This window comes from Equus asinus, chromosome 7 (genome assembly GCF_041296235.1).
Source record: "Equus asinus isolate D_3611 breed Donkey chromosome 7, EquAss-T2T_v2, whole genome shotgun sequence".
Classification (NCBI taxonomy): Eukaryota; Metazoa; Chordata; class Mammalia; order Perissodactyla; family Equidae; genus Equus; species Equus asinus.
Window position 1 is genome coordinate 21169982 of NC_091796.1, and position 25533 is coordinate 21195514.

The following is a 25533-nucleotide window of genomic DNA, read 5'->3' on the forward strand; positions in this document are numbered from 1 at the left end:
TTTTAAGATCTATTCTCCAGATCACACTAACAACAGCTTTTCATCAAACCCTTCAACTCCTGTTGGCTCTCCTCCTTCTCTCTCAGGTACTGTACTTTAAAGCCCATTCCATCATAGTACCAGTTTATGAGAATGGTTTCCCCCTTGTACTTCCTGTTCTAGTAGATGGAAACCCGCTCCCTCCAAAAGCTCAAAACATAATATCCCCCAACAGACAAATAGAAAGGAGTGGGAGGGAGAGACTGCCGTGTGACATACAGCTGTGTACATCCAAAACCTTTCTTAAAAATTAGATGTTTTTAGAATACACAATCATATGGAAAATGTATTTCTTAAGCTTTTCTTAGCTCTGTAGAAGACACTCAACAGAGTAATATATTCCAACGAAACATCTCAAAGGGGAAAACCCCGTTAATATAGCCATGAATATAAATATAGACTATGTATAGTCATCGAATATAGACTATTCAAAAGGATCATTCCTACAGAAATTTTAGACTTTCCAAATTCCCATAGACTTTCCATGGCATTGAAATGTTTGAGGAAAACCGTAATTTGGTAAATAAATTGTGAAGTAATTGTGGGGAGTGAAAGGGGATGTTTACCTTTAAAATATAACAAATTAACATAACCTATGGCTTCAAATAGGAAAATTATAAGTTGTTGAATTATCTTAGTAAAGCATTTCACTTTTCAGAGGTCCGTTTAAGAGGCTCATTGCCCTTCCAATATAAATGTTTCCAGAAGGCCCTGTCTGGTGTGTGTCTTTGCTCTTTGGAAAGAGGACAGGTGGCTTCTCAAAAAAAACTAAATCACATCTGTACCTGATTGAAACCTGACCTTACTGTAATTTATAGTGGAATCACTTGCCTAAAAATTGCCTCCTCGAACCCTATATTATTCTCTGCACGTAGCGCTCACATGGCCCATTAGACACTGGGTTCTCTGGTAGAGAATGGGAGGTTTCAGACTGCCACACAGCTTTCAGAGGTGATGGCCGTGGTGCAGGTGGGAATTAACATCAGCCTTTTCCAAACCTTCATCCGCATGAGGGGGTTACAGAATAGAGAGCGTGGTAGCAGGACCTTGAAGTCCATATGTCCGTAGAGACACAGTTGAAGCTGGGAAGAAATAGAGATGATATTAAGAGGATAATGGAACAGCAATGAAACATTGCCCATGACAGAAATGCAAAGTAAGATTCAGGATTGTTATATACTTGTGGTTCACTAGCATATTATTAGGCTCTGGAAAATGATCACAAGTGTCAATGTCCAGAACCAAAGAAGGATTGAGACAACCTCCAGCCCAGTGAGGCAGGTGATGAGGGCATCTGAGCAGGGAGAACTCCAAGTTCCCCATTTCAAACAAAGTGGCTCTGATTTCATCTGTTTAATAATTTGGAAAAACAATTCTATGGTCTAATAAAGTTTGAGAACAAGTAATATATTCAAATGCTCTGATTTTACAGATGAGTGTGCTAAGGCCTAGACAGGGTGCATGACTTGCTGAGGTTACACCAGTAGCAATCTGAGAGCTTGGACAAGAATCTGGGGCTCACCCTTCTGCCACTCCTCTTCTGGGTTAATGATGGGAGGAGAAAGTTATGATGCACAAATCATTTGGGAAAATGCCACAAATACCCTAAACCTAAATGGCAGTGCTCTAGAAGAAAGAGACTAGAGCATGCCACTTTTGGGGTCCTGGTTTTCTACCCCAAATGTATATTATTTTAAATTTAAAAGTTGTTTTTATTTTGTAGGTTAGACATGTAATATTTATTATAGCAGCAATCTCTCTTTACCTTCAAGTTAGTGGATCCTAAAAAATTATTTTTTCCGGAAGAAACTACTTACTTATAACTGTTGTTATATTGAGTTTTTAAATTTCTGGTTTAATGGATCCCTGCCAACTAATCTCATTCCGTTAAATAGTTTCTGAAGGCTCATCCCTTCTTAAGGATCATTTTAAGAACAAGTAGCAAAGCTGTTTCTCATTGGTGAGAGAATTTTGGTTTAAGAAACTGGCCTTGTGTGAAGATCTGGAAAAAAAAAAAAAAACCCCACTTTGAGCTCTTAAAAGTCCCTTGACTATGTGGTGATAGTTTTCCTTCCACAGGAACCTTCTCTGGCTCAAATTCAGAATCAATTAAATGTCCCCTCAGAGGAGGAAGCCTGAGAGAATTCTGAGTCTATGTAAGGTCTCCATATTTTACATTTAAAATGTTCTCTTCATCTAAAAATTCTTATATGGGAAGGTTACATGCATTTACCTCATTGTCCAAATGAAAAATCAGTGTTGCTTTTGCTGAAAGAACTGTTTAAGATGCTGGTGAGATTATTTTTAAGATTATATGAATCTCATTGTAATTCCCATTTTACTATCAGCAGGCACAGCTGTTTGGTCTAGAAATGGAGGACAGGCCTCATCATCTCCTAATTATGAAGGACCCTTACACTCTTTGGTAAGTCTTACCCGCTCATCTCTCCTTTAGCCATTTTCAGACCGTGTTTCTCTTTTTGCATCTAGTTCACTCTCCAAGATTCTTATTTTCACTAATAAGAACTTTAGGTTGATGTTAAGCACACAAGTTTGCTGAGAGCCTGTTATGAGATTATGCTTGTTCTCGTTTGTAGATTGTCACCCAGATACTACTACAGTGTAAGCCCCAGGGCTCTAAACATCTAGGATCAGATAAGAAATTAAAAACCCTAGAAGGATAATGGCCTCCTCCCCATCTTTGGGAAAGATCCCTGTCAATGATTAAATAACTTCCCTGATATGAGAGTTCTGGAATTCCAGCGAAACTGCATAGCTGGAACACTTGAAGAGTCTATATACCTCTGCTTTGCTTTCCAGAATAACTGGTTGGTAGTTTTCCTTTTGACCTCTAAATACAAAGCCTACTGTCACTTTGGTTCTCATAGAAATCTAGTAATATCGTTAAATGCCTGCTCTTCCAGTAGGGACTTGCTGAAAATCTCCATGGGTGTAATTAATATTATAAATACTCACATGATGATTCAGTGTCTGGCACTCTAGTCTTTCTCAGCTCGCAGTGGATGGGGCTGGAAATATGCATGAAACAGCACTGCTCTGTGCAGTATTTTGTCTAGATATGAATCAAATGGGGAGGGGGAGCAGCAAGGAGCTCTTCTGTCCCTCAGGGTTGAGTTTCGCTTTTTTCCTCCATATTTTGAGATAGAACATGGAAGAAGGCGTAAAGTTATCTATCTAACTTAATGTTGTCTTGTCAATGGTTCAGTTTCCTTTCCCTTTGGCTTACTATTTAAATTAAGGAAGATCTAAAAATGAAAATATGAAAGTGGATTTCCCCCTTCATTGTGCCCTTCCTTGCTGTGGTGTGTCAGTCATCCAGCTATGCATTTTAGGCACGAAAAGCAACCACAGGGGGAGACAGCATATGCACCACCTACCTAGCCCAGTTAATCTGCAGCCCACATCCAAATAAGGCATAGGTGTTTTAAGTGTTTACCTCCATCAGTTATTCTTTAGGACCCATCTATCAAAACTGGGTTTTGCCCAACTATAGATCTCTAAAGACTAGGTTTATGGTTGTGAGCTACAGCTTGAATTCTCTTTGTATTTGCAACACTCAAGAGGGGTTTTGCTAGCAGAAACTTCTCTCTCCACCAGGAAGCTGTGAGCCAGCAAGGAAGATAGGCACTTGTATTATTTCTTTTCATGTTTACATTTACACTTGGAAGTATATATTGTCATTCCCGTTTTTATAAATTAAGAAGCACAGCCTCAAAGAAGTTTAGCAACTTTTCCAAGGTCACATAAGTAACAGAGCTGGGAGTGTAGGGGAGCTCCCTTAACACCAAAGCCCACCAAGTCAGAGTGCTGAGTACCATAGACTAACTATATTAGATACACATTCTTCCCGTCGGTGTAGAATCATAGAAATTGTTTTTCTCATGCAGTAGAGCTGATACATCTGCTTGCACAGCCTATTGGAAATCAAAGTGGATTGTAGCATGATCTGGTACAAAGAGGCACTGGATTTGAAGTCAAAAGACTTTTGAGAGTCCTACCCTGATTGACCATTTCCTGGCAGTGTGACACTGAGTAATCAACTCACTTAATTTCTTTGAGCCTCATTTGCATATCTATATGGAAAGGATAATAATGTCTCCCCTGCTTGCCTTACACATGTAGAATGAGTGTCCAATGAAATGGTGTATTTTAAAGTACACCCTAAAGAATGATAATGCAGATGTCTATTTGATATCATTATTGATCACACCGAGAAAAATAAATACACATCTACATGTCCTTTTTCTTCACCAAAAACTATAAGTATAGACTTTATCTGGTTGCAGAAAGCTGGAATCCTGATGGCTGGAATGAAGAAAAAAGGTCTCTTGGTTTTTAATTGTATAATTTAATTGTATAAGGTAGTGAATTCTATACTATACTAGGGGCTTTGAAATCAGTTAGAAGGCCTGGCGAACAATTGATCCAAGTCTTTGTGGTTCTTCAGTCTTGAAATCTCATACTACTTTGGGTAACAGAATTTTTGTAATTTTTTCCTGTAACCATTTTGATTTCCCCTTGGGGCCCCGCACACACACACACAAGATGGTGATAATAGATAGAAATCAAGAAACATGGGTAAAAATTGATAGTTCTGAATAAATTACAGTCTGTATGCATTTACCTGTCGCTGACATGACACTTAGCGTTATATCATATGCCACGGAGGAGACCAAGGAAATATGCCTTCAAGAAGATAATTTAGTTGGGAAACTATAAATTGGTCATCTTTCCATTGTTAGTCGTTTGAAATCGTTAACTAACGCCTACCAGAATGTTCCTTAAATTCAATAAATGTTTTTCTTTTCTAAATTAAATCTAAGTTCTCTTTCAAGCTAATGCAATATAGTATAGCATACATACACTATAATGTCCTGGAAGAATTACTGAATTTACTTTGTTAATGAAAAATAACACTATAATTATAACATTAACTTTTTTTCAGTTTTCTAGGAAGGACACTATTTTTGTTCTCGTTTTAAGGAAACAGACTTTATTGGAAACATATATTCAGAAACCCAAAGTGTGGTTTGTGTCAACTTAAGTTTTACTTATATAACCTATGCATGCATTTCAAACTAAATCAAATTTCACATCATTTATTGACCAACAGCAAAGCCGAATTGAAGATCGTTTAGAAAGACTGGATGATGCTATTCACGTTCTCCGGAATCATGCAGTGGGCCCATCCACGGCTATGCCTGGTGGTCATGGGGACATGCATGGAATCATTGGACCTTCTCATAATGGAGCAATGGGTGGTCTGGGCTCAGGGTATGGAACCGGTCTTCTTTCAGCCAACAGACATTCACTCATGGTAAGTGATGAAATTTGTAGACTCTATACTTACCTTATAGAATTAGAATTTCAAGTGTAAATACTGCTGCTGCTGCTTTTTCTTCTTTAAATGGCTTTATAGAGATATAATTCACTTAACATAAAATTTGCCCATTTAAAGTGTGTAATTCAGTATGTTTTAGTATATTCGTAGAGTTGTGCGACTAAGACTCAGTCTAATTTGAGAACATTTTTGCCCCCTGCAAAAAGAAAAGAAATCCCCATATCCATTAGCAGTCCCTCTCTTTTCTTCCCTCACCCAGCCCCGGCACCTACTAATCTACTTTCTGTCTTTATACATTTGTCTACTCTAGACATTTCCTATAAATGGAATCATACAGTTTGAGGTGGTCTTTCCTGCTTGGCTTATTTCACTTGGCATGATGTTTTCAAGGCATATACATGTTTTATTACATATCAGTGTCATTCATTTTTATTGCCAAACAATATTCCATTGCATGGATATACATTTTATTTATCCATTCATCAGGTGATGGGTATTTGGGTTGTTTCTACTCTTTGGCTATTTGGAATATTGCTCCTGTGAACTTTCATGTACAAGTTTCTGTGTGGACACAGGTTTTCATTTCACTTTTTCAGCATATACCTAGCAGTGAACTGCTGAGTCATTACTGGTGTTTTAAATTCTTCATCTTGGTGACTTCGGCTAAAGGACCCAACTTACGTTCGTGTTACTTGACAGGCATTTCAGAGACAAATAGGTTGACAATTTTCTTTTATTAAAGAAGCCAAATTGATGTCTTTTGATTGTGAGTATGGATGTAGAAATATATGATGTGTTTGGCTGTCTAAATATATAAGTGGGACTGAGTAATTTAATATATATTGTAGTTTTACCACTACCTATTTATGAATGTCTTTGTTTGAATAATATTTAAGCAGATCTGTCTATGTTACAATTAGAATTTCAGTTTTGCCCATTACTTTTGGAAAGGAATTGGCAGTGTATTGTTTGGTTGGCTGATTAGGAAGATTCAGAAAAAGTCCTAACAAAATATTAAGTGGTGACAATTACTGAGGTGAGCGAATGGGTGGAGAATTTAACTTTACCAGTGATTCTGTGTGATTCTGCTCCTTACAAACTCCCGCCAGGGCATCCCACACATTAGTGTCCTGTTTCATACCTTATAGACTCTTAAAAAGTTGCTTGGACGAAGATCTATCTTTTGTTATTAGTATAGCATCTCTTGTTTAAAGAAGATTCCGAAAAGAGAATGCAAAATAATTACAGGTTATTCTGAGCCTCTTTAAGTTCTTACTCAATGGTATTCTTCTGCCCTCCTTTCATTTTCTCTTAATAAAATACAAAGATTAAGAGTACCATCCTGGGCAGTGTATTATTGAAACCTGCAACCAATTTGAAACCAAAAATACTGGCTTATTAATAGAAGCAATTAACTCACTTCTAAAATGTAGAAAGATATTTTTCAATGCCAAAGCAAAATCATTTTTTTTCTTTTTTTCTTTTCCTTGACCTCTACCCTAAAAATTCATCATTGAATAAAAATTGTTTGTCTATTCATGGCAGTCGCTAAGAGTTTACAAAAGGAAAATCTAGATTTTAATTTAGCTTGGCCTCAGGTAACGTGTTAAATACACTTGGGATGCATATAATATGAGATTTTGGTTTGTACAGCTCTTTTTTTTTTTAACGACAATGTTTAAACAATACTGCTTTTAATTAAGAAATCTGGCTTTATTAAAAGCCAGATCTGTGACTTATAACCATTTCTGTATATCTGCTCTCAATCAAGAGAAAAATGGTTTAATTTCTCTAGCTGTGTTCGTTTTGCATATGTTAAACGGATGTAACATGCACCCAGGGCATTGCTTCAGAGACAGTTTTTTCCATAAATATGTAAAGTTTGCTCTAAAATACCAGATGCAAGTTAAGTGGTTCTTTAAAAGAATAAACTATACATAGATGCTTTTGGAACTATATGACCTTTGAATTGCCTCCTCTTTGATTCAAAGATGGGATAGGAGGAAGAGACTGGAATCATCTTTGGAGATGGGAGGTTAGACTGACCTAGGTGGAGGGGAAAGGGAGAGAATGGGACAGAGCAATAGAAAAAAATAATTCGCCAATATTACACGGTAACATCTTTGATTTATTCTGAAAAATTATTCAGAAGCTATAAAGCTGCTAGTTTTGCTGATGAGGAAAAGTTCCCGCTCACTCTTCTAAAGACATTTATAATTCAATCAAGGGCAACCACAGAGCCAACCAGATAATAGACTGACTCCAGGGGTGTGACGTGGCAACAATCTGCTCCCCTTTAAACCAAATGCAGTCTTTCTCCTTTCTTCTTGAAAATATTCAGCGGGTCCACAGCATCTGAGCCCCTCGTCCTAAAACTCTAATGTGTGTGAAAGAGATCGGATTGTCAGTTTCTTTCCTTGTGCAAACTGGCATGAATTTTCAAACAAAAACTTAAGAACAAAGGAAATAGTTTTTGAATTTAGTCAGTCTGAAGTTAGCCTTTGACCATTTGATACATTCCACAATAAAAAGGAAGTTGAAGGGGAAGGAAAAAAAACCCGCCCCCCCTTTCCCCCCCCAACAACAAAAAAAATTCAAGGAGGATACTGGTAATGTTTTCCACATTTGAATTTTAATACATGAAACAGGCTATAAAACTTTGGCCAGCTGCAGTAAATAAAGTAGCAGTGGGAGGTATGCACCGGAAACTTCGGCAGAGAGAGCGCTGGTGGGAGTTTCTTTCCCAACTACACACCTTCGTTTGTTGTTCTGAAGTAGAAGTGAGTTGTAGTAACGTAAGACCCATCCCCGGGCTGGTTTTGTTTTGAGCCGATCTCTTTTATAACTGTCCTTAGTAATTCCTTCTGATTAAAGAATAGACAGCTTGGAATCTTCTTGACCTCCGCACTCTTCTCGTTTCCTCTCTTTCTGCCTTCCAAAAATCAAAACAAAATGGCTTGATAACTTGGAAGATGATATAAGCATTTCTTTCTGCAGCAGCTTGAAATCGTGGTGGGGAAAACTGTGGTTCTGCCTCGGCTATTATGTTATCTCATTTAATTGCTAACATATTGTACTTAGCTTTTGATTCATAAAATGTTTTCCTTGGAGTTCTGAAGTAGGTCTTCAGTGATTTACTAAGTATTAGTATAATGAAAGGGATTTTTTTCCACAGCAGCGTGGTTCATAACACTGGAGTGAACGTGGTATACTTGCGGGCTTTCTAGATGATATTATTTGGCCATGCTTTTTCCTGCTCACAAACCGCCACCAGCTTTCCATTATCTACAAGATAAAGACCAATTTCTTAGCCCAGCTTATTAAGCCCCATTACCAATTACCAAAAGCCTTATGTTTAGCTCTTCCGATATGCAGAAACTTTTCCAGCAAGATCAGTCTGGGCATAGTACCAGAATTTGCCCTCTACATTCCCATTGGGTACTTCTTTTGTACCTATCTGGCTTGGCCTGCCCTACCCGCTTCCTTCTGTCCATCTCATTCCCACCCATTCTCAAAGCTCTGACTCAAATTCTGCCTCTTCCAGGAAGCCTTCCCTTGCTCCCTGTACCAGTGGTAGTTATTTTCTTTTCTACTCTCATAGCGCTATGAATCATACCATTGGCTAGGTATTTATCTTACCCAGTTATTCATAGCTATCTATCTTTTGTGGGTATGACTTTTGCCTTACCAACTATCCTGGAAATTCCTTGAGTACCGTATATTACGTTTTGTTTCTTTCCCAGTAAATAAATTATCAGTGGGAAGGGAAGAAAGAAAACCAGTGTTTTCTGAGTGCCTGACAAGTTGCCAGCTCCTCTGCTAGGTGCTCCATAGACATTATTTCAGGCAATCTTTACAGGAGCCCAGTGAGGATGATAATAGTGTCCATTTTAGGCACTGGTCAAATGAACCTTAGAGGGTTTGAGTAATTAGTCTCAAGTCATGTAGCTAGATTTCAGTTCAGGTACATGGACCCAGAATTCCGTGTTCTTTTTTGTTACCGTGTGCACTCCCCAGGGAGCCTCTGTAGGTACGCCTTTTGAGAACTAATTTTAGGTGGCAAGAGCTTGTGATATTCAAATCTTGATAAATGTTGGTTGATGAAAGAAGTTTCTAGGCATCTCATGGCCACCTTCCCAGAGCAGCTCTCTGCCCAAATGTAGAGGTAGAGAAATTTTCCTCCAATGTGGTAGCATGCTAGATTAAAACCCACATTGTCTAAACACTTATTTTTAAGTGAACATGTCTGTGCTAAGTGACAAGAGGTGTGAACACTCCTTCCGAGGGTCCTTGAAGTAGTAAATTTTAAATTATTGAGCTATTTTTCTAACCATAACCACCCACTTTTCTAAGAGAATCAAAGCAGAAATCTCTGAACGTGGGAGAATAAGGAAACAGCTGGGTTTGTCACAACCTAGTCAGAAACTCTTGCCCAGGTGTAATCCCCTCTGTGCCTCCAATAGCTCCATGGTTAATCTTGATATTAAATCATTAGATTTTTTGATAAATTATTGAAATGGCAATTTTCCAAATGTAATTCTCTCCATTATTCATTCAGTATTCAGATCCACAGATAAGACCTGAATGAAAGCCTTTCAGATGACCTAATCTCCTCTTTTAACTGAGTAAGAACAAAACTTACATCAAAAATGCCTTCATGTGATTCTGTATGTGCTTCTGAGTACTTGTCAGTAGAGTCAGCAACGATGAGATCATTAAGCAAAAAATTTCCTATGCTATTAATATGTAACATTAGTGTGGTTCCCAGATCCCTTGTGCTTAAAGTCCATTTAATCATTTAAAAAAGAATTATCAAGTGGTTACCAAATGCCAGGCTCTATGCTAGGACGTGGTCTCTGCCTTCAGTCTGGTAGAGTTCACAGTCTAGTAGAAAAGGACGATATTTAAAAACCCATTGCTGCACCTGGGAAGTAAGCCCCATAAGAGAGCAGGGACTCAGCTCTGTTATCCAGGAGGGAAGGAGCACATTGTCACTTGGTGGAGGAGTGGTGCTCTCCTAAGGAGCTCGTTGGTCTGGCTGACTTGGGGATTGGAGGAGCCCTATGAAAGTCCCCACCCACGCCTGTCCTCCACAGTGTCCCCTGAGACCTCTCACTAGAACCCCCAGGTGGGGGTGTGGCACACATTTCAGAAACCACTGAGATAAGCCAGTCTTAGCCCAATTTCCCTCTTTTCAATAATATTTTTAGTATTATTTTGGATTAAAAAGAATTTATCAGAAGGACATTCATTAGATGCTGAAGCTCCCTTTTATGTAACTGACATTAAACATAGAAGAACTTTTGCCACTTAGGGCCTCGTAGGATGAACAAGTTAAATTGGTTTTGCTTTAATAGTTCTTAAGAGTTAGGACCATTGAATTTTAGATTTGAAAAGCACCCCAGAAGACATTTAGCCCATTGCCCTTATTTCTGAGACCCAGAAAGGGGAAGTGGCCCAAGCATGGATACTCACTAATTAATGGCCAAGCTAGGATTAGAAACCAGACAAGCCAGCAACGAGACTAGCACTCTTCATACTAAATACCACAATGCTACAGCAAACTTCCTCTCTAACCAAATACGATAGCAATTTCAAAACCGTGGTTTGTATTCTAAACCATTTTGTTACTCTGACTTAACTCATGAAACCCAAGAAAACTCTTTAGTTGCCCCTTGGCTCCCTGCAACAAGATGCTATTTACTTCTGCCCATCATACTTGGCTACAAGAGAGGGTAGTGGGGAGTGATACAATGTCTTGGGTAGCATTTACTGTATGTAGTCATGGGAGTAGCAGAAGTCAGAAAATTTTGTTTCTTTAGGGACCTCTTCAACAAAGGCATGATCCATAGAGGCTGCCTTATCTTCAATCTTGTTCTCTCTTAGGTTTTCACAGATTTTGATTCTGTCAAGTTCCATGTATATTTAAGTACCTACTTCATTTCTAAGCAAACATTACTGTAGAATCTCAGGGATCTTAGAGGTCATCCTCCAAATTCCCTGCCAAGTGGTCAACAAGCCTCTATCAGCCCCCTTCCTCCAAGGATGAGTAGCTCTAAATGACCACAAAGCCCATTTCCATCAAATGTTAGGAAACTCTTCTTTATGTCCAGCCCAAATTTACTTCTCTGTGCAATCTTTATTTTTCTGCCCATTGGAATTACTCAAAGTCAACCCAACAAATACTTGAGCAACTTTGGGTTATTTGAAGACAGTCTATTCAGTACTTTTTTCTCTAGGTCAGGCATTTGTATCTTCAAATATTTATCCTAAAAGAAAGTTTTGACTTTATGACTTTCCAGCACATTTTCCCTAGTTTAAAAACAAGGGCTTTTTTTTTTTTTCAAGGAGCTGTTAGTGTGCAGAATCTCAAACTGAACACAGTGCTCAAGGAATCATCTGGGTGGATCAGGGTGGATCTATCACCAAACCCATTCAGTACATTATATCTTCATTAAAGGCATCCTAAAATGATCCTATTTTTGATGACTTCATCATCCTGCTGACAAATATTGAACTTGTAATCAGCTGAAATCCGTATTCTACACGTCTCTCCATTATCCTTATATACTTCAGTTGTACCAGTATAAAACTTCAGATAACGCCTTTGGATTTCATACTGCAGCCTTCAATCTGTTTCCAGTCTATAGGTCTTGGTAGGTCGTCATTCAGTCACATATTCTGCCAACTCTGTTGTTAGCAAATTTGTTGGGTGCTGTTAATGCTCATGTCATAGCCACGAATGGAAATGTTAACCAGGGGAGGACATAGAACAGAAAGCCGGAGATTCACTACTACAGACATTCTCTCTACGCTTGCATAATCCCCTGCTCTTTGGGCTTAATGTTTCTACCAGTTATGTCCACCTAATTTTACTCTCATGCAGTCCACCTTTTCTCATTTTGTCCATAACATTATCACAGACACCAGGCGAGCAGCATTCCCACGAATGAGAAAATGAGATTTGTCCAGAAAGACTTGTGTTGGTGGAACCAAACCGAGTTGGAGAGGTCATTGCCTCTATTTCAGAGCACTTTTAAATAGCCTATTATAGATTTCACCCAAGGTCTTAGTTGTCAACATCATCTTTCTATAGCTACTATGTTGGTTGTTTTTTTCTTAATTAGGGTATTTGCCTATCTCTGGTGTTACACCATCCCTCCTAATCTCCACAATTATCAGATATTTCTGAAAGCAGATTAGCAACTTCAACTGAAAGTTTTAATCTATATCAATATCATACTTTATTTTAAGAAAACTTAAAGAAAAAAAGGACAGAGAGGAAAAAGGACTTGAAGAAATTCTTTTTATTTTTTAAAAGTTTTTTCCAGCTTAATTGAGATATTATTGACATCTAACATATGTAAGTTTAAGGTGTACAATGTGATGATTTGATATATGTATATGTTACAAAATGATTACCGCAATAAGGTTAGTTAAAGCCTCCATCCCCTCATTTAATTCCTTTTTTTTTTTCTTGGTAGTAATAACTTTTGAGATCTACTCTCAACAACTTTCTAATACATAATATGGTGTTAATTATCATTCCCGTAAGATCCCCAGAACTTCTTCATCTTTTAGCTGGAAGTGTATATCTTTTGACTGACATCTGCCCATTGCCCCCACTGCCCAGCCCCCAGCAACCACCATTCTACTCTTATTTCTTTGAGTTTGTTTTTTTTACATCCTAAATATAACTGAGAACATACAGTATTTGTCTTTCTTGGGCTGACTTAAGGAAATTCTTGTAACCATGGATTAAAACAACAGCTTCAGGATCCTTGATATTTCTGCACTAATTTAAACAAAAGTCAAGAGGTTTTGAATACAACCACAGCAGTGAGACTATATAACAACCCTTAAAACAAGTGGTTAGGACATGACGCATGCCCAGATCCCACAGCGCTGGGTCCAAATTAGATATGGCCCTACTATTTCCCTCAGTACCTATTTTACTCAAATTCAGGCCCTCTGACCTAGAAACAAAACAGTCAATCTGCATTGGACTGTCAAACCCAAAGGACTCCCTTTCTGTATGCTTCTAGGACAAACCAAGCCTGGTTCCCTAATTTTTTTCCCCTAAAGTATGTGTTTTGCATACTTTAGGCATCATGAACTTTAAATAAATAAAAGCAAAAACTTGTCATTCCCACTTCTAAAATATGAAAGCATATTTAAAAGAGATTCCTCATATTTTTACTTTGCTTCTTAAATACTAGGGGAAAAAGCAGGTAGACACTTTAATAGCACAGTCATCATTGTATTTTTTATTCAACTTTTACTGGGGACAAGGACACAGTGCTAAACTGTCCATTATTTAGAAAAGGCATAACCCTTGATTTAAAAATATATATATATTACCCTTGTCTCAAAAAAGCAGATTTTCTTGTGGGGAGTGGGGAACTCTATTGTATATATCAGAAAATACACAGATGTGTATTCACTCATTCTGTATCTTCTGTGCTTTAGATTCTTTGGGGAATACATAAGTGTGCAAGAGAAAATCTGTGATCCTACAGGCCTTTGACTCTGAGAGGGTGATAACACAGTGTGTGCCTAACTCTAACACAAGGCAGAATTATTAAGTGACCTAAGAAAACGTTCAGAGAAGCATGAGCATCATCCAGCCTTAGGGGACAGCTAGGTGAAGCTTCCGGGAGGTGTTGTTCAGCTCCTATTAAAGTCTCTGTAGCATTTCAACAGTTAGAGACAGGTTAGAAAGGGCATTACAGAGCTATAGAATAAACATGATGAAAAAGATACATGGAAAATAAAGGATCTTAATGTGCTCAAATGAAAGTAAGAAAATTGCCTGATGATGCCGGCCCTTGCAGAGGGCAAGCCAGAACGGCATCGGGCGAAAAGCCCCTCCTCACAGCACAGCAGCTCCAACAATTGGCTCGAATATTTCACATGAGAGTCCACAGGAAGAGCGAGTTTTCATGTATATTTTTTACATCCAAATTAAATTAACTCATGGAATTTTCCACCCTTAGGAATTAAAGTAGCAGCTCATGAAGTAATTCAGTTATGTCATTCATACCAAAACAGAAAATACTGGAGCAACTTGGCATGGTTTAAAAGCCAAGACTAGGCTTTGGCCGTTTCATATTTTTTCAAAATCTGTGGCTGTTGTGTTATTTTAACTTTTATTGTGGCTGTAAATTTTTTAAATCAAAAGTATCGTAATTGCTTAGAAAACAGAAGTGTAAAATGGGTTCAAAATAAGAAGAGGATTTAGGCAAAGTAGCTTTAGGAATGAAAACCTAAAAACAAAAAAAGCTTTAACATCACATTTCTGAAACACGAGGATTAGACCTAATTGGTTGACATTCACAGTTGTGCATAATTATAGCTTCCTCTACGTCCATAAATCATCTGACAACTATAAAGTTGAGTTTAACCAAAAGATCTGTCCAGTATTCGTTAAATGACATCTTTGGGAAAGCATTGTCCTGATACAATAGCCACATTCATTTTCAAGCAGTTAATTGGACATATTGTCAAAAACCACGGTATTGAGTTTCCACATTTTAATTTCGCATTTGCCTTCTCCTCAGCTTCTGCACACGGACGGGTCTCGTTTGGAGCCCAAAGTGTGTGAAAGTTATTGGAGAATGGTAGTCTCTGGGTAATGTTTCTGTAAGCTGCCCAAATTTTTTCCCCTGTAGTCTAGATGGGAAACAGCTGGTTTTTGTTTAAAAAGCTGTTTTGCGAAATGTCTGAGTCTTGAGGTGTAGAACTGAGGTCACCAGAAAAGCAGGTGCTCACGCACAAGTGAGAAAGACTCTGGGGGCCGGCTGGCCCTGCGATCTTCTGCAGGGTACTTCCTATGAGAGGAAAAAGTGTTGAAGTTGGCTCCTTTATTTAGGACACAAACAGGTATAAGTAAGTAATCGCGTTAGCGATGCGATTAGAAATTGAGTGTCTTTGAACATAGCCCGCCCTCGAGTGAGTAATTAACTCAGTCTGAAAGAAACCGAAATGGTCATTTCCCTCACAGGGCTTCAAATACAAAGGTCCAAGTCTTTAGCTTCCTTTAGATATCATAAGAGCTTGAATTTCCTTTTTAAATACACCCGCAGTAAAAGAACTACTATTTCAAATAAGTAGTCCCGTAACCGAGCATGTCCTCCAAGTTTATGGTGCAATCTAAGGGAAAGGGAGAAAAGAAACCTGACTTGGCAAGACCAGCACCAGAGCAGTTTTGCAAAGGCAAAGTAAGAGACATGTGGAATCACTAAAGTCCAGTGCACGTCAGATATCCACCAGTCCGAAGATGAAAGGAAACAACCTCCTCCCCTGGGAGCTGGAGGTTATTAGCAGCTGTTTATCCAGTCGGGAATGGAGATTAACATTGTGATTTTTTTTTTTTTTTTAAGAACTAGAAGAAAATTTGTTTGGGAAGTTGGCTCTTCATATCAAGTCACTGTGCATTGCCAAAAAAAACTTCCTTTCTCAGAACTCATGTACTAGAGTTGAGCAATGTTATGATTCTCTGAGAAACTCTGGATTACCCAAAAGTCTATCTCCATTAAATACAACAGGAAAGAACAGAAATGGATGGACGTCTGCCATTGACACATTCCCTTGTACTCTGTACAGCATGAACCTAGCGGTTGGGTCTGTTACCTGTTCTCCAGCCTCTCGATGGGGCATGTTTCCCTTGTGCCCCATCCCCACTTGCCCCCAACTTAATCTTTGCCACTCCAAGGCACACACAAATGGATTTTGCACATGCCTACTGCTTGTAAAAATGCCTTTTCATGACATGTTGGGGAAGCTGCTTAGTACTCTGTGGAGCTTTATTCTCAAAAAAAAAAAAAAAAAGAATTAGATATTGGTATTTTTTCCTTGATTTAATGCTACTCTTAATGTCATTTTCTTTTATTAAATCCTTTCTTTTGCTTTTGATCTTATTTATAGCAGAGCCGCTGGTCATATGGAAACTATTATTGTATAGCTGGGAGATGAAAGACTTCATTGCCGTTAAATAAAAGTGAATCATTTGGGCCAATAATATACACATACAGTGAGGTACCGTTTGTGTCCAGAATGCCCTCTGTTGTTCACTTTGTAGCAAAGCCGTTGAGATTTATAAAGGGCTTTACAAAAATCTGCTTTTTGTCCTAAATATGTAGTCTGACACTATGAAAACACATTAATATGCAATCTTTAGCTGCTTCTTCATATATATGTATATATATATAATCTTAATAATGCCACTTTTCGATGTAAAAATAGAAACTTTCATTTAAAGCTGAGATGTTATTTAATTAATGTTAAATGTCAGTTTTTAAAAAATATATTTAGATAATCTATATCAAAATTCGACCCATCACTCGAAACCTGTCTAAAATACCACCTTCTTCTTAAAGTAGTCCCTAGTTTCTCAATCCAGTATGATTTCACCCATCCTTTAAAACTCTACATGACCTTGTACCACATTATGGCATCCATTTTATTTTGCCTTATATAGTAATTATATTAATCCACTATTAAGATGTAAAAGCCTATAAAGTAGTAGATGTGTCTTTTATTATTTTTCCTCAAATGAATAGTGCCTTGCATATAGTAGACATTCAAAAGGCATTTGTTGAATTAAATGTTTATTATTTGATAGAAACATGCTAAATAAATATTTGACAATATCAAAAAGTTTTAGATTTCAGAAATAGTGTCACAGACACGTGCCATTTATGTCATCATTTACTCTTTAGGAAGCATTTAATTGCACGTTGAAATATTACAATTCTGTACAGCGACTTCTACAACCAGTCCTTGCCCTTGGGACATCTGAAGACAAGTCTAGGCTTTGTGAATGGCAACAAAACAGAATCGTGGAAGTGTATGTTCTGCCCTGTTAACTTGTCCTTGAGTGTGTTTTAAGTGTGGTATCCATAATGAACAGTCAAGGGAGAGCCCTATCCAAGCCCAGCAAGATGATGAGAGTTCTGGAGATGTGGACAATCCAGGAGGAGGTAGAGTAAGAGGATGTGTGTGACTGAAAAAGAGAGATGGTCGGTGAGTCGTGCAGAGGAAACCAGCGCTTGGTGATGTAGGAGTGAATGCGGCAAATGAGGGGCCGTGAGTAGGTAACTGAACATTGAGATTAAGGAATTTAAAAATAGGAGGGAACTAGAATGGCCCTAGGGTGTCCAGGTGAAGGATGTAGAAGCATAAGGTGTTGATCTTAGACTTGATCCATGGAACAAGGAAAATCCGTGCTTGAAACTTGATATGCACGGGACCAAGTGATGGGCGGAGAATGAATATAGCATTTAAAAGGTGAGCGTTTAGAAAGTGATGGGGAAGAAATGTTTCATTTGTTTAGGCAATCTTCTTTCCACTTCCACTTCCTTTCTAAATATTTTACAATAAGTATGTGTTACTTGGATAATAAGAAAATCATTTTAAAAATGAAGGCCAGTTAGGTAAGGATAAATCCCTAGGGAGGGACCTCCTGGGCCGGCTGGGGAGTGCTTTGTGTGGAAGTCAGCCGAGTGGTTGTGCACTCACACAGGTGTGCTTGCACTGCAGGGATCCGTAATTCCAACTACATGTCAAGTTCAATTGTCGTTTCCTTCACTCCAGACAAAAGAAGCTGCTTACAAGTAATTGCAAATTTTCACCACAGTCTCTGTGCTACACGGGCTTGGTTCACTAGGCATGGATTAACTATAACCCACTTGACTAACCTGCTACCTGGGGCAGGGAAGGCATGGAGTAACCTCCCGCCAAGGTCCCCACTTGGTAGGCTGCATCCAGCTATGGTTTCCACTGTAGGAAAATGATGTGCGGAACTGGGGGTGGAAGGTGGAAATACACAGGAGAGAAATGAAACAGTTTTAATAGATGGAACTTATGAGTTAAAAAAAAAAGATGAACTGAAATCCAGTAAGAGCCATTTGCATCTCTCGAACTAAATCACAGAATCATTCATTTTAACCATTGAGGTGGTCATCGTGGGAGTTTCAGCCGAGCTGGTCACATGACAGATCAGCACTGCCAAGGTCAGGGTCATTTAGATCATGTTTAAATCCTCTTGAAAATTATTTTATCATCTGGAGAATAAGCATTAAATAAATCTCCAGGAATTGCCCAACAAGGAATTACCTTAAATTTCAGGGAAAGTGTCAGAGAAGCTGTTAGATTGCTGGGGGGAAAAATAGGTGTTCTTAAGACAGTTAGGAAGTCTTCTTCCGGTAAACATTTTAAGAATCAAAATCCAAACAAAAGAACTGAGTCCGGATCTGACTTTAGTGAGCAGTCTTTTAAATGTTTAATCACATGAATTAAAAACAAATAGTCTGATAATTTTTTAAACTGAGGAATATGGAAATTTTATTTGTGGTTGAAGAGTGTCCCAGATGTTAAGACTTTCTCACCCAAAGGAGTTGCTTATGAGAGGAAGGTCTTGTTTTCTGCAGAATCTTGATGCCTCTGGAATTGTTCCTCGGAACATCCGTCTACTGCTGCGATTTTGTGAACTTCCGGGTTCCCATCTGTGAGCTATTAAGAAAAGTTTGCATGACCATTTCCCACCTCTTTAAAAGATGCACTTTTGGACTAAATGGTATTTTGCACATTGATAAAAGTTTGCTTTCCTCTAATAGGACAGAGATCTGGCAAGATAATTGAAAGTGAAATCTAACACTCTACAACTGTCATGTATAATTGATATTTCATGGGGAGATTACAGTTCAGACACCAAAACTGTTTTCTGTGTCAGTGGGTGTCTAATTACAGTAAAAGCCCATCAACGTTTCTTTCGTGTTTATGGCAAAACAAGAAGAGAAAGAGAAGAGAGAAAAGGAAAAGTTACCAGGACTTTTTTCTTTGTCCCACTTTTGTTGTTGTTATTTTTCTTCTTTCTAAAAGACACCTATGTCAAAAGAAAAATTTGGAACCAGATGCCATGAATAAGGAACTTTTGTTTTGATAGACCAAAGTGTTTCTAATAGCTTTTCTGGTTTTGTGTCATTATCGCTTGGTCTAGAAATTCATGGCAAGTTTCCTAAAGTTCCCATCCTACACTCTTTTAGAAGGATTATGGTAGAAGAGAAGGAACTGAGTCTGAAAGCCTGTTTTGAAGCAGTTATCTCTGGAGATAACATTAACAAGGATTGAATAACTGCCAAATGAAATTTAATACATTTTCCCATCCATGAAATAGGCCTCTTAAATACAACAGAATAATTACTTTCACAATACTCCCTGGAAACAAAGAGAGCAGAAACAGTGAATGTCTTTTTTGTTTGTGGTGTTTGTTGTTAGCTTGAGGATCAGGATAAGGATATTTACCAGGATGCTTTATGCATCCCCACATAAAAACAGCCTTGCCAACAGCCACCTAATTTAAAGCAGCATATCTTTTAAATCTGTTTATGTTGGAGGAGTCGTGGCAAATATTAAATTTTGTAATTTAGTTAGACATCTTGGCCTTGGCCTGAGTTGGTGAACCATGATGTTTTTTCCCCTACGATAAAGAAAACTAAAGTGATTTTCATATCTATAGCTATACACACACACAGTTTTAAAACAAAAGCTCCAGAAAGTAAACTCCTTTTGTCACTCAACTCTCCTCCCCTCCCATATATATATGCCCCATCAAGTTGTTCAATGTTATTATAAGTTTTCTGAGTTCAAAATCTGTTTCAGTCACTCATCAAAGCTGTCACTTAACAAAATCTGCTAAGTCACTTAACCATTTTTGGCCTTAGCTTTCTTCTCTGTAAAATAAGAAGTTTGGCCTAAGTGGGTTCCAAGTCTCTGCAAGCCCCAAAGTCTATAAAGTGTGATTGAAAAGTGCTTCTAATATCTCAGTCCTTTCGTTGGAAAGTAAGGTTATTTAAAATTGTATGGTGCTTATGTGATTCAAAAGAAGTAATGCACTTCTAAAGGTATTGAATTATTCCTAATGATAAATTCACACAGGAGAATTTAAATAGCAGTATCAGAATTTGAATGTAATATGACCTAAGATGCTACATAACTTAGATATTTGCACATACGAGCCATGATTTATGGGGACTGTGGAAGGGGCAAGACCAGGCGATCCTGCCTTGTCTTCTTCTTTTGTAGTTCATTGGACCAGAAATGGGGACACCTGATCCTAGGGTGGCCCATTCTTTGGGTGGCCCATGTCTGCTTCAAAGTTATAAGCTAGGCCATCAGATGATCTTAGCATTCTGAACTCAGAAATGCTAAGACACAGAGGGAGTTAGCATCAGGTACAGAACCTACAAGAAAGTACCAAGAGATACCATGAAGGAAGAGTCCAGGCTGTAGTCATGAGGGTGCAGAAGCCAGAGAGAGGCAGAGGGTCACCAGAGGGAGGAGAGAGGCTGGGATGGCCTATGAAAGACAAGGAATGGCCTTAGGTCCCAAGAGCTCTTTGGGTCCGAAACTTAAATTATAGAAATCTTCATGATAAATCTTTCACTTGAGCAAGCTTGAATGAGTCTCTGATCCTTACTATTAAAACTGCTGCACTAAATTGGTTAGTGACAAAAATCCCACCAAGGATCACTGTGCGCTCCAGGAGGACAGGGGCCACATCTAAGTTATTCACCGCCCTGTCCCCAGCACCCCACAGAGTGACAAGCATGGACTAAATAACTGTTTGTTGAGTTAATAAATGGACTCTCTGATCAATCAGTTAACAATTAGCTAATCATTTTTAGATTTTAATTCTGTCTTTTACTTTTTGCATAAATATGCTAAAACCACATTGTATGTGACTATAAGAATGCTCTATTCTTAAAGGCTGCAAAAAATTTGCAATCGATATTGATAAAATTAACTGTTTTCATAGACTGCCTTTTATCTTTAAATTATTGCTTATCTAGATGGAAAGTTTATCAAAATAAGGCTTTAATGAAGTATGGATTTTCTAAAAATAAGCACCATGTAGAATCGATTTGTAGATGGAAGAAAGCTACATTTTTCTTGTTACATTATTATATATTTATTATATGGAAAGTGGACAAATCCTGACCCTTGTATGTACCGATGGCAGTATTGGTTCTTCTGTCTATTTCTCAGTTATTCAAGTGGTGGATTTGTGCTGACCTTCCGCTGTCTTTCTTTCTTTGTCTCTTATGTGACTAGAAATAATGTTTCTGAAAGAGAAGTAAATAGGGTTAGGACATGCTGTCTGCGGCCAAGGAAATAAGCAAAGCAAAGCTAATTCTTCAAATTGGAATGCTATTCCACAGCCACAAGCAATGGGATTGATCCTAGAGAATTAAGGTGACTACCATGTGGATCTGGACCTATCGTAGGTCATTGATCTGACCTGGAATACACATAGTTTAAAAGAGAGGCCTTAAAAGATCAAGGATAACTTTGTCCCCGCTTTCCTTTATGGAAAACGATTGATATATTACTTGAGATGATGTATAGAAGAGAGAAAAAGTTAGAATGTCTTGCCCACCTAAAATCCAAACAAAAATATAGATGGATATACATCTATATTCTCAAACACATTTGTACTGTCATTTAAGATTTTACTGTTATTGCACAGGAGAAAGATTTAAAATCAAATGGATGTGAACAAAATAAAGAAAAAGCGTGCAAAGATGACCGTAAGTGAAGGTAGCTTGAGTTCGAGGAGTTCTTGAACTCCATACTCTTATTTCTGTCGTAAGCAAGTATTTTCAGTTAGAACATATAACAATACCTATAATTATTGTGTATCTGCTTTGTACCAGCTGTTTTGCATACTGCTACTCCTTGCACTAAATCTGGGACTTATTCTCCATGACCTCTCGTGTTATTTTCTCCATTTGGATTTGAGTAACTTACTCGTGGTTACATAGCTAACAAAGACCAGTTACAGTTAGGATCTAGATATTATTCTCTCATTATTGTATTCTTCTCACTCAGTTGCACTGTCCTTCATAAGAGTTGAGGCAAAGAAAATAAAGACAATTGGTTGTGAGTTCTTTTTTCCCCTTGTAAAAACTAAATATGATCTAGAGGAAAGAAAGAAATTTCAGGATTAATAACTGAATATGATTTAAGTAAAAAGCAAGATTTTAACCTTAAGTTGCATCCTTGCCCACAAGGAAGACTTGAGTGTTTTAACAGAAGATTCTAAAGTAGAAGGAGTGTACATCTCCGCCATGCTCAAATCTGTGGTTACCATCAGTGATTCCAACTTAGAATCATCCTTTGTGAAAATTCAAGAAATTAAGTCCATTGAGAACACCAGTAAGTATGAATCGGCACTAAGGTAATTAGTTAGGTTAACACTGATTGACAGCCTTAAAGAGTACCATTTGACCAAGGCCTGTAAAATTCATGTTTACAAGTTGACATCTTAGCCTGAAAGGATAATGATCGATTGAATCAGTCTTCTAAATGCACAAATATAAAAATGGCAAATCCAAACCTGAGCAGAAAATAGCTGTCACTCTTTTGTTTAGAAGGAAAATAAAAACATACACAAAGAGTGAGTGAAAAATGGTTGAAGGAACTGGGTGGGCATGGTCTGCCTGTAAGAGATCAGGCTTCAGTTACAGATGAAAGACAGGAATGGCATGGCACTGGTGTAAATATATGAAAAGGGCTTGTGTTTATTCCATGGAACTCTAAAAGTGGAAACTGGAGCCAGTGGGTGGAAGCTACTGGGGAGCTGGCTTGTTGTGCGAATGGAATAGGCTGCTTTGGGAGATAATCAGAGCCTCAGTACATTTGAGGCACCCACATAGAGGCTAAGTAACGACCATTCAGAACGTTCTGGGAAGGGACACAGGCACGCAGGTGGCAGACACCACCGGAGTGCTCAGATCTCTCAGCTGCAACACTCATTTTTACTTCCTGTTGCTCACAAGTCTTTAAATCCTTTACTGTTCTTGCTGTGTTTTTGAATCTGAACAATTAGTGTGATTTATATGATCCTTTCCCCTCCCCCTGAATGATTTTCTTCTGTGTTGTCTTGGAGTTTATAAGGTGATGCTTTACACTAGGCTGCCTTTGGATAGCATATGCTTCATTCGGCTCTGTGAATTTGGTTGTTGTTGGTTCAGTCTTATTGCTGCATTCTTTGAAAATACTCTTTGCAAACATTTGGTAGCAAAAAGTGAAGATTCTGCTTTGTGGTTTTATATTTTGGATTGGAAAAATTCAACTTTTTGATTCATAGCAGTATAAATTCTTAGATAAATATTTTTAGTGTTAGACTCACTGTCCTGCGTAAATGTTCACCTAACAATAGGCTAAGAAAATAAATACTTGGAAATGCAAACGGAAATGTAAGCTACTCATGTTCCTCTTGGTTTGCAAATGCTTAATGGTTTTGCTTTAAGGCTTATGCTATAAAGTCAGCAATTGCTGTCTCTGTGCCACGAGTTCAACATCTCTGGACCCCGGAGTAGGTAGTAGTAGTTAATAAAAAGCTCAGCAGTATTTTTTTCAGACCGAGTCATCATGCTGTACTCTATAATTTTATTCTTGGAAACATAAAGAGCGTTTACAATATGGTGTCTTTCTAGGATCAGAATAGTGAAAAAAAAATGGAAAAATGTCCAAACATCTTCACGTGGTAATGATGGCATTACTGGTGTGTTTAATAAAACCTTTATTGGTACATTTTCCGGTGTGGTGGCATTGGCAGAAATGGTCCCCCTTTGGATTTGGAACTCAGCAGCTGATGAAATACAGTAAACATTAATTTGGAATGGGCTGCCAGTTTTGGAAAGCCAGGTGACATTTTATTATATTTGTACCGAGCAGGGGCTATGTCCCATACTGCTGTAGCTTCCGCTGTCAGAGGCTTAGCTGGCATTATGGAAAAAAAAATGGCAGGCCTGAGAATCTTATCCCCTGAAATGAAAGTCGAATGCCAAATTGAAATTCCTGTAGGATTTCCGATAGCAATGGGGGAATTGAGAAGCCCACAATTAAGCATATGGGCATTAAGATAATTGTCAGATCTGTTGGCGGACATGATAGAAGACAGATGGGTACGAATCAGTGCGCTCCACTGCAGCACCCTGGGAGACAATTTGACGTTTTACCTGCCTGAGCTACTCTGCCATATTTGTCACTGAATGTACAGCACGGCATCTTACTGAGTGTTAAGTGTTTTTGCAGGGTACTATAGGTGCATGTGCGGTCCTCCAGCGCCCTCTAGTGAAATGCATTTGGGAGTATTGTTTTTCAAAGGCCAGTCTTCCTTCATCCGGTCCTTGCTGCCCCTGCAAACAGCTGTCGCACCTCTGGTTCCTGCTAAACTCTGTGCTTCCTCTCACCCTTTCAGGTTGGGGCCCATCGTGAAGATGGCGTGGCCCTGAGAGGCAGCCATTCTCTTGTGCCAAACCAGGTTCCGGTTCCACAGCTTCCTGTCCAGTCTGCAACTTCCCCTGATTTGAACCCACCCCAGGACCCTTACAGAGGTAGGTCCGCCTCAGAGGGCACTTCTGACCTCACTTAAACAACAGTAGATCCGGTGTTGATCCCATGCTTCCTTGGCATTCATCCCTCAGGAAGCACTGGCAGAAAACCAAGAATCAAATTTGGTACCAAAATGGTAAGTAAATGGGAAAGTATTTAGAACGTAGACGGCTAATTGTGTTTCTTCAATAACTGTTTTCCTCAAACATCCTCTGAAATCCTGGTACTATTTCAGCAGGGAATGAGACAATAGACTGATGAGAGGAAATTTTATTTTAGCTATTTCCACATTTTATTCATTCAGGTCCTCTAATGTGGTTAGTTGTAGCCTGAAAATGATATTTCCAAATGAATAGGAAGGAAGGAAATTTTTGTTGTTGTTTAAGATCGAAGGAAATGTAGGTACATTTGAAAAATGGAATTTGGTTGGCTGGTTTTCGCCGTTACGTCATGCAGCCCCGTAATGGTTGCCTCATACCACTGATTCCAGTCGGCTTTTCATGACCCCAGGAAGTGGTACTGCAGAGGCAAGACCTGGGGCCCCTGCTCCCTGTGTGACTGGCTGACCAGGTGACTAGGAGACACTAAAATAACATCCTCTCATTCCCCTCAGGTTTAGAATAAAAATCATAACACTACCACGAGAATGTGTAGACGCATTTTTTCAGCTGTTAAACATTGTACAGATCTGAGTGTTAATTATATATATGGGTATGCCTGCCCGTTTTTAT

The 25533-nt window shown here is 38.5% G+C and overlaps 1 protein-coding gene across 50 annotated transcripts in view; it reads left to right on the plus strand.

The window, feature by feature from the left end:
- Positions 1 to 25533, plus strand: part of TCF4 (transcription factor 4) — a 343772-nt gene that overhangs the window by 312523 nt on the left and 5716 nt on the right. For 33 of the 50 annotated variants that reach the window (XM_070513021.1, XM_014846921.3, XM_070513014.1 and 30 more), the window contains 4 exons: positions 8 to 86; positions 2388 to 2464; positions 5174 to 5377; positions 24669 to 24804. In XM_070513021.1, coding sequence (XP_070369122.1) covers positions 8 to 86; positions 2388 to 2464; positions 5174 to 5377; positions 24669 to 24804 — 496 coding nt within the window. The remainder of the gene's footprint in view (positions 1 to 7; positions 87 to 2387; positions 2465 to 5173; positions 5378 to 24668; positions 24805 to 25533) is intronic. The other 17 variants (XM_070513001.1, XM_070513017.1, XM_070513026.1 and 14 more) reach the window with 1 other exon arrangement.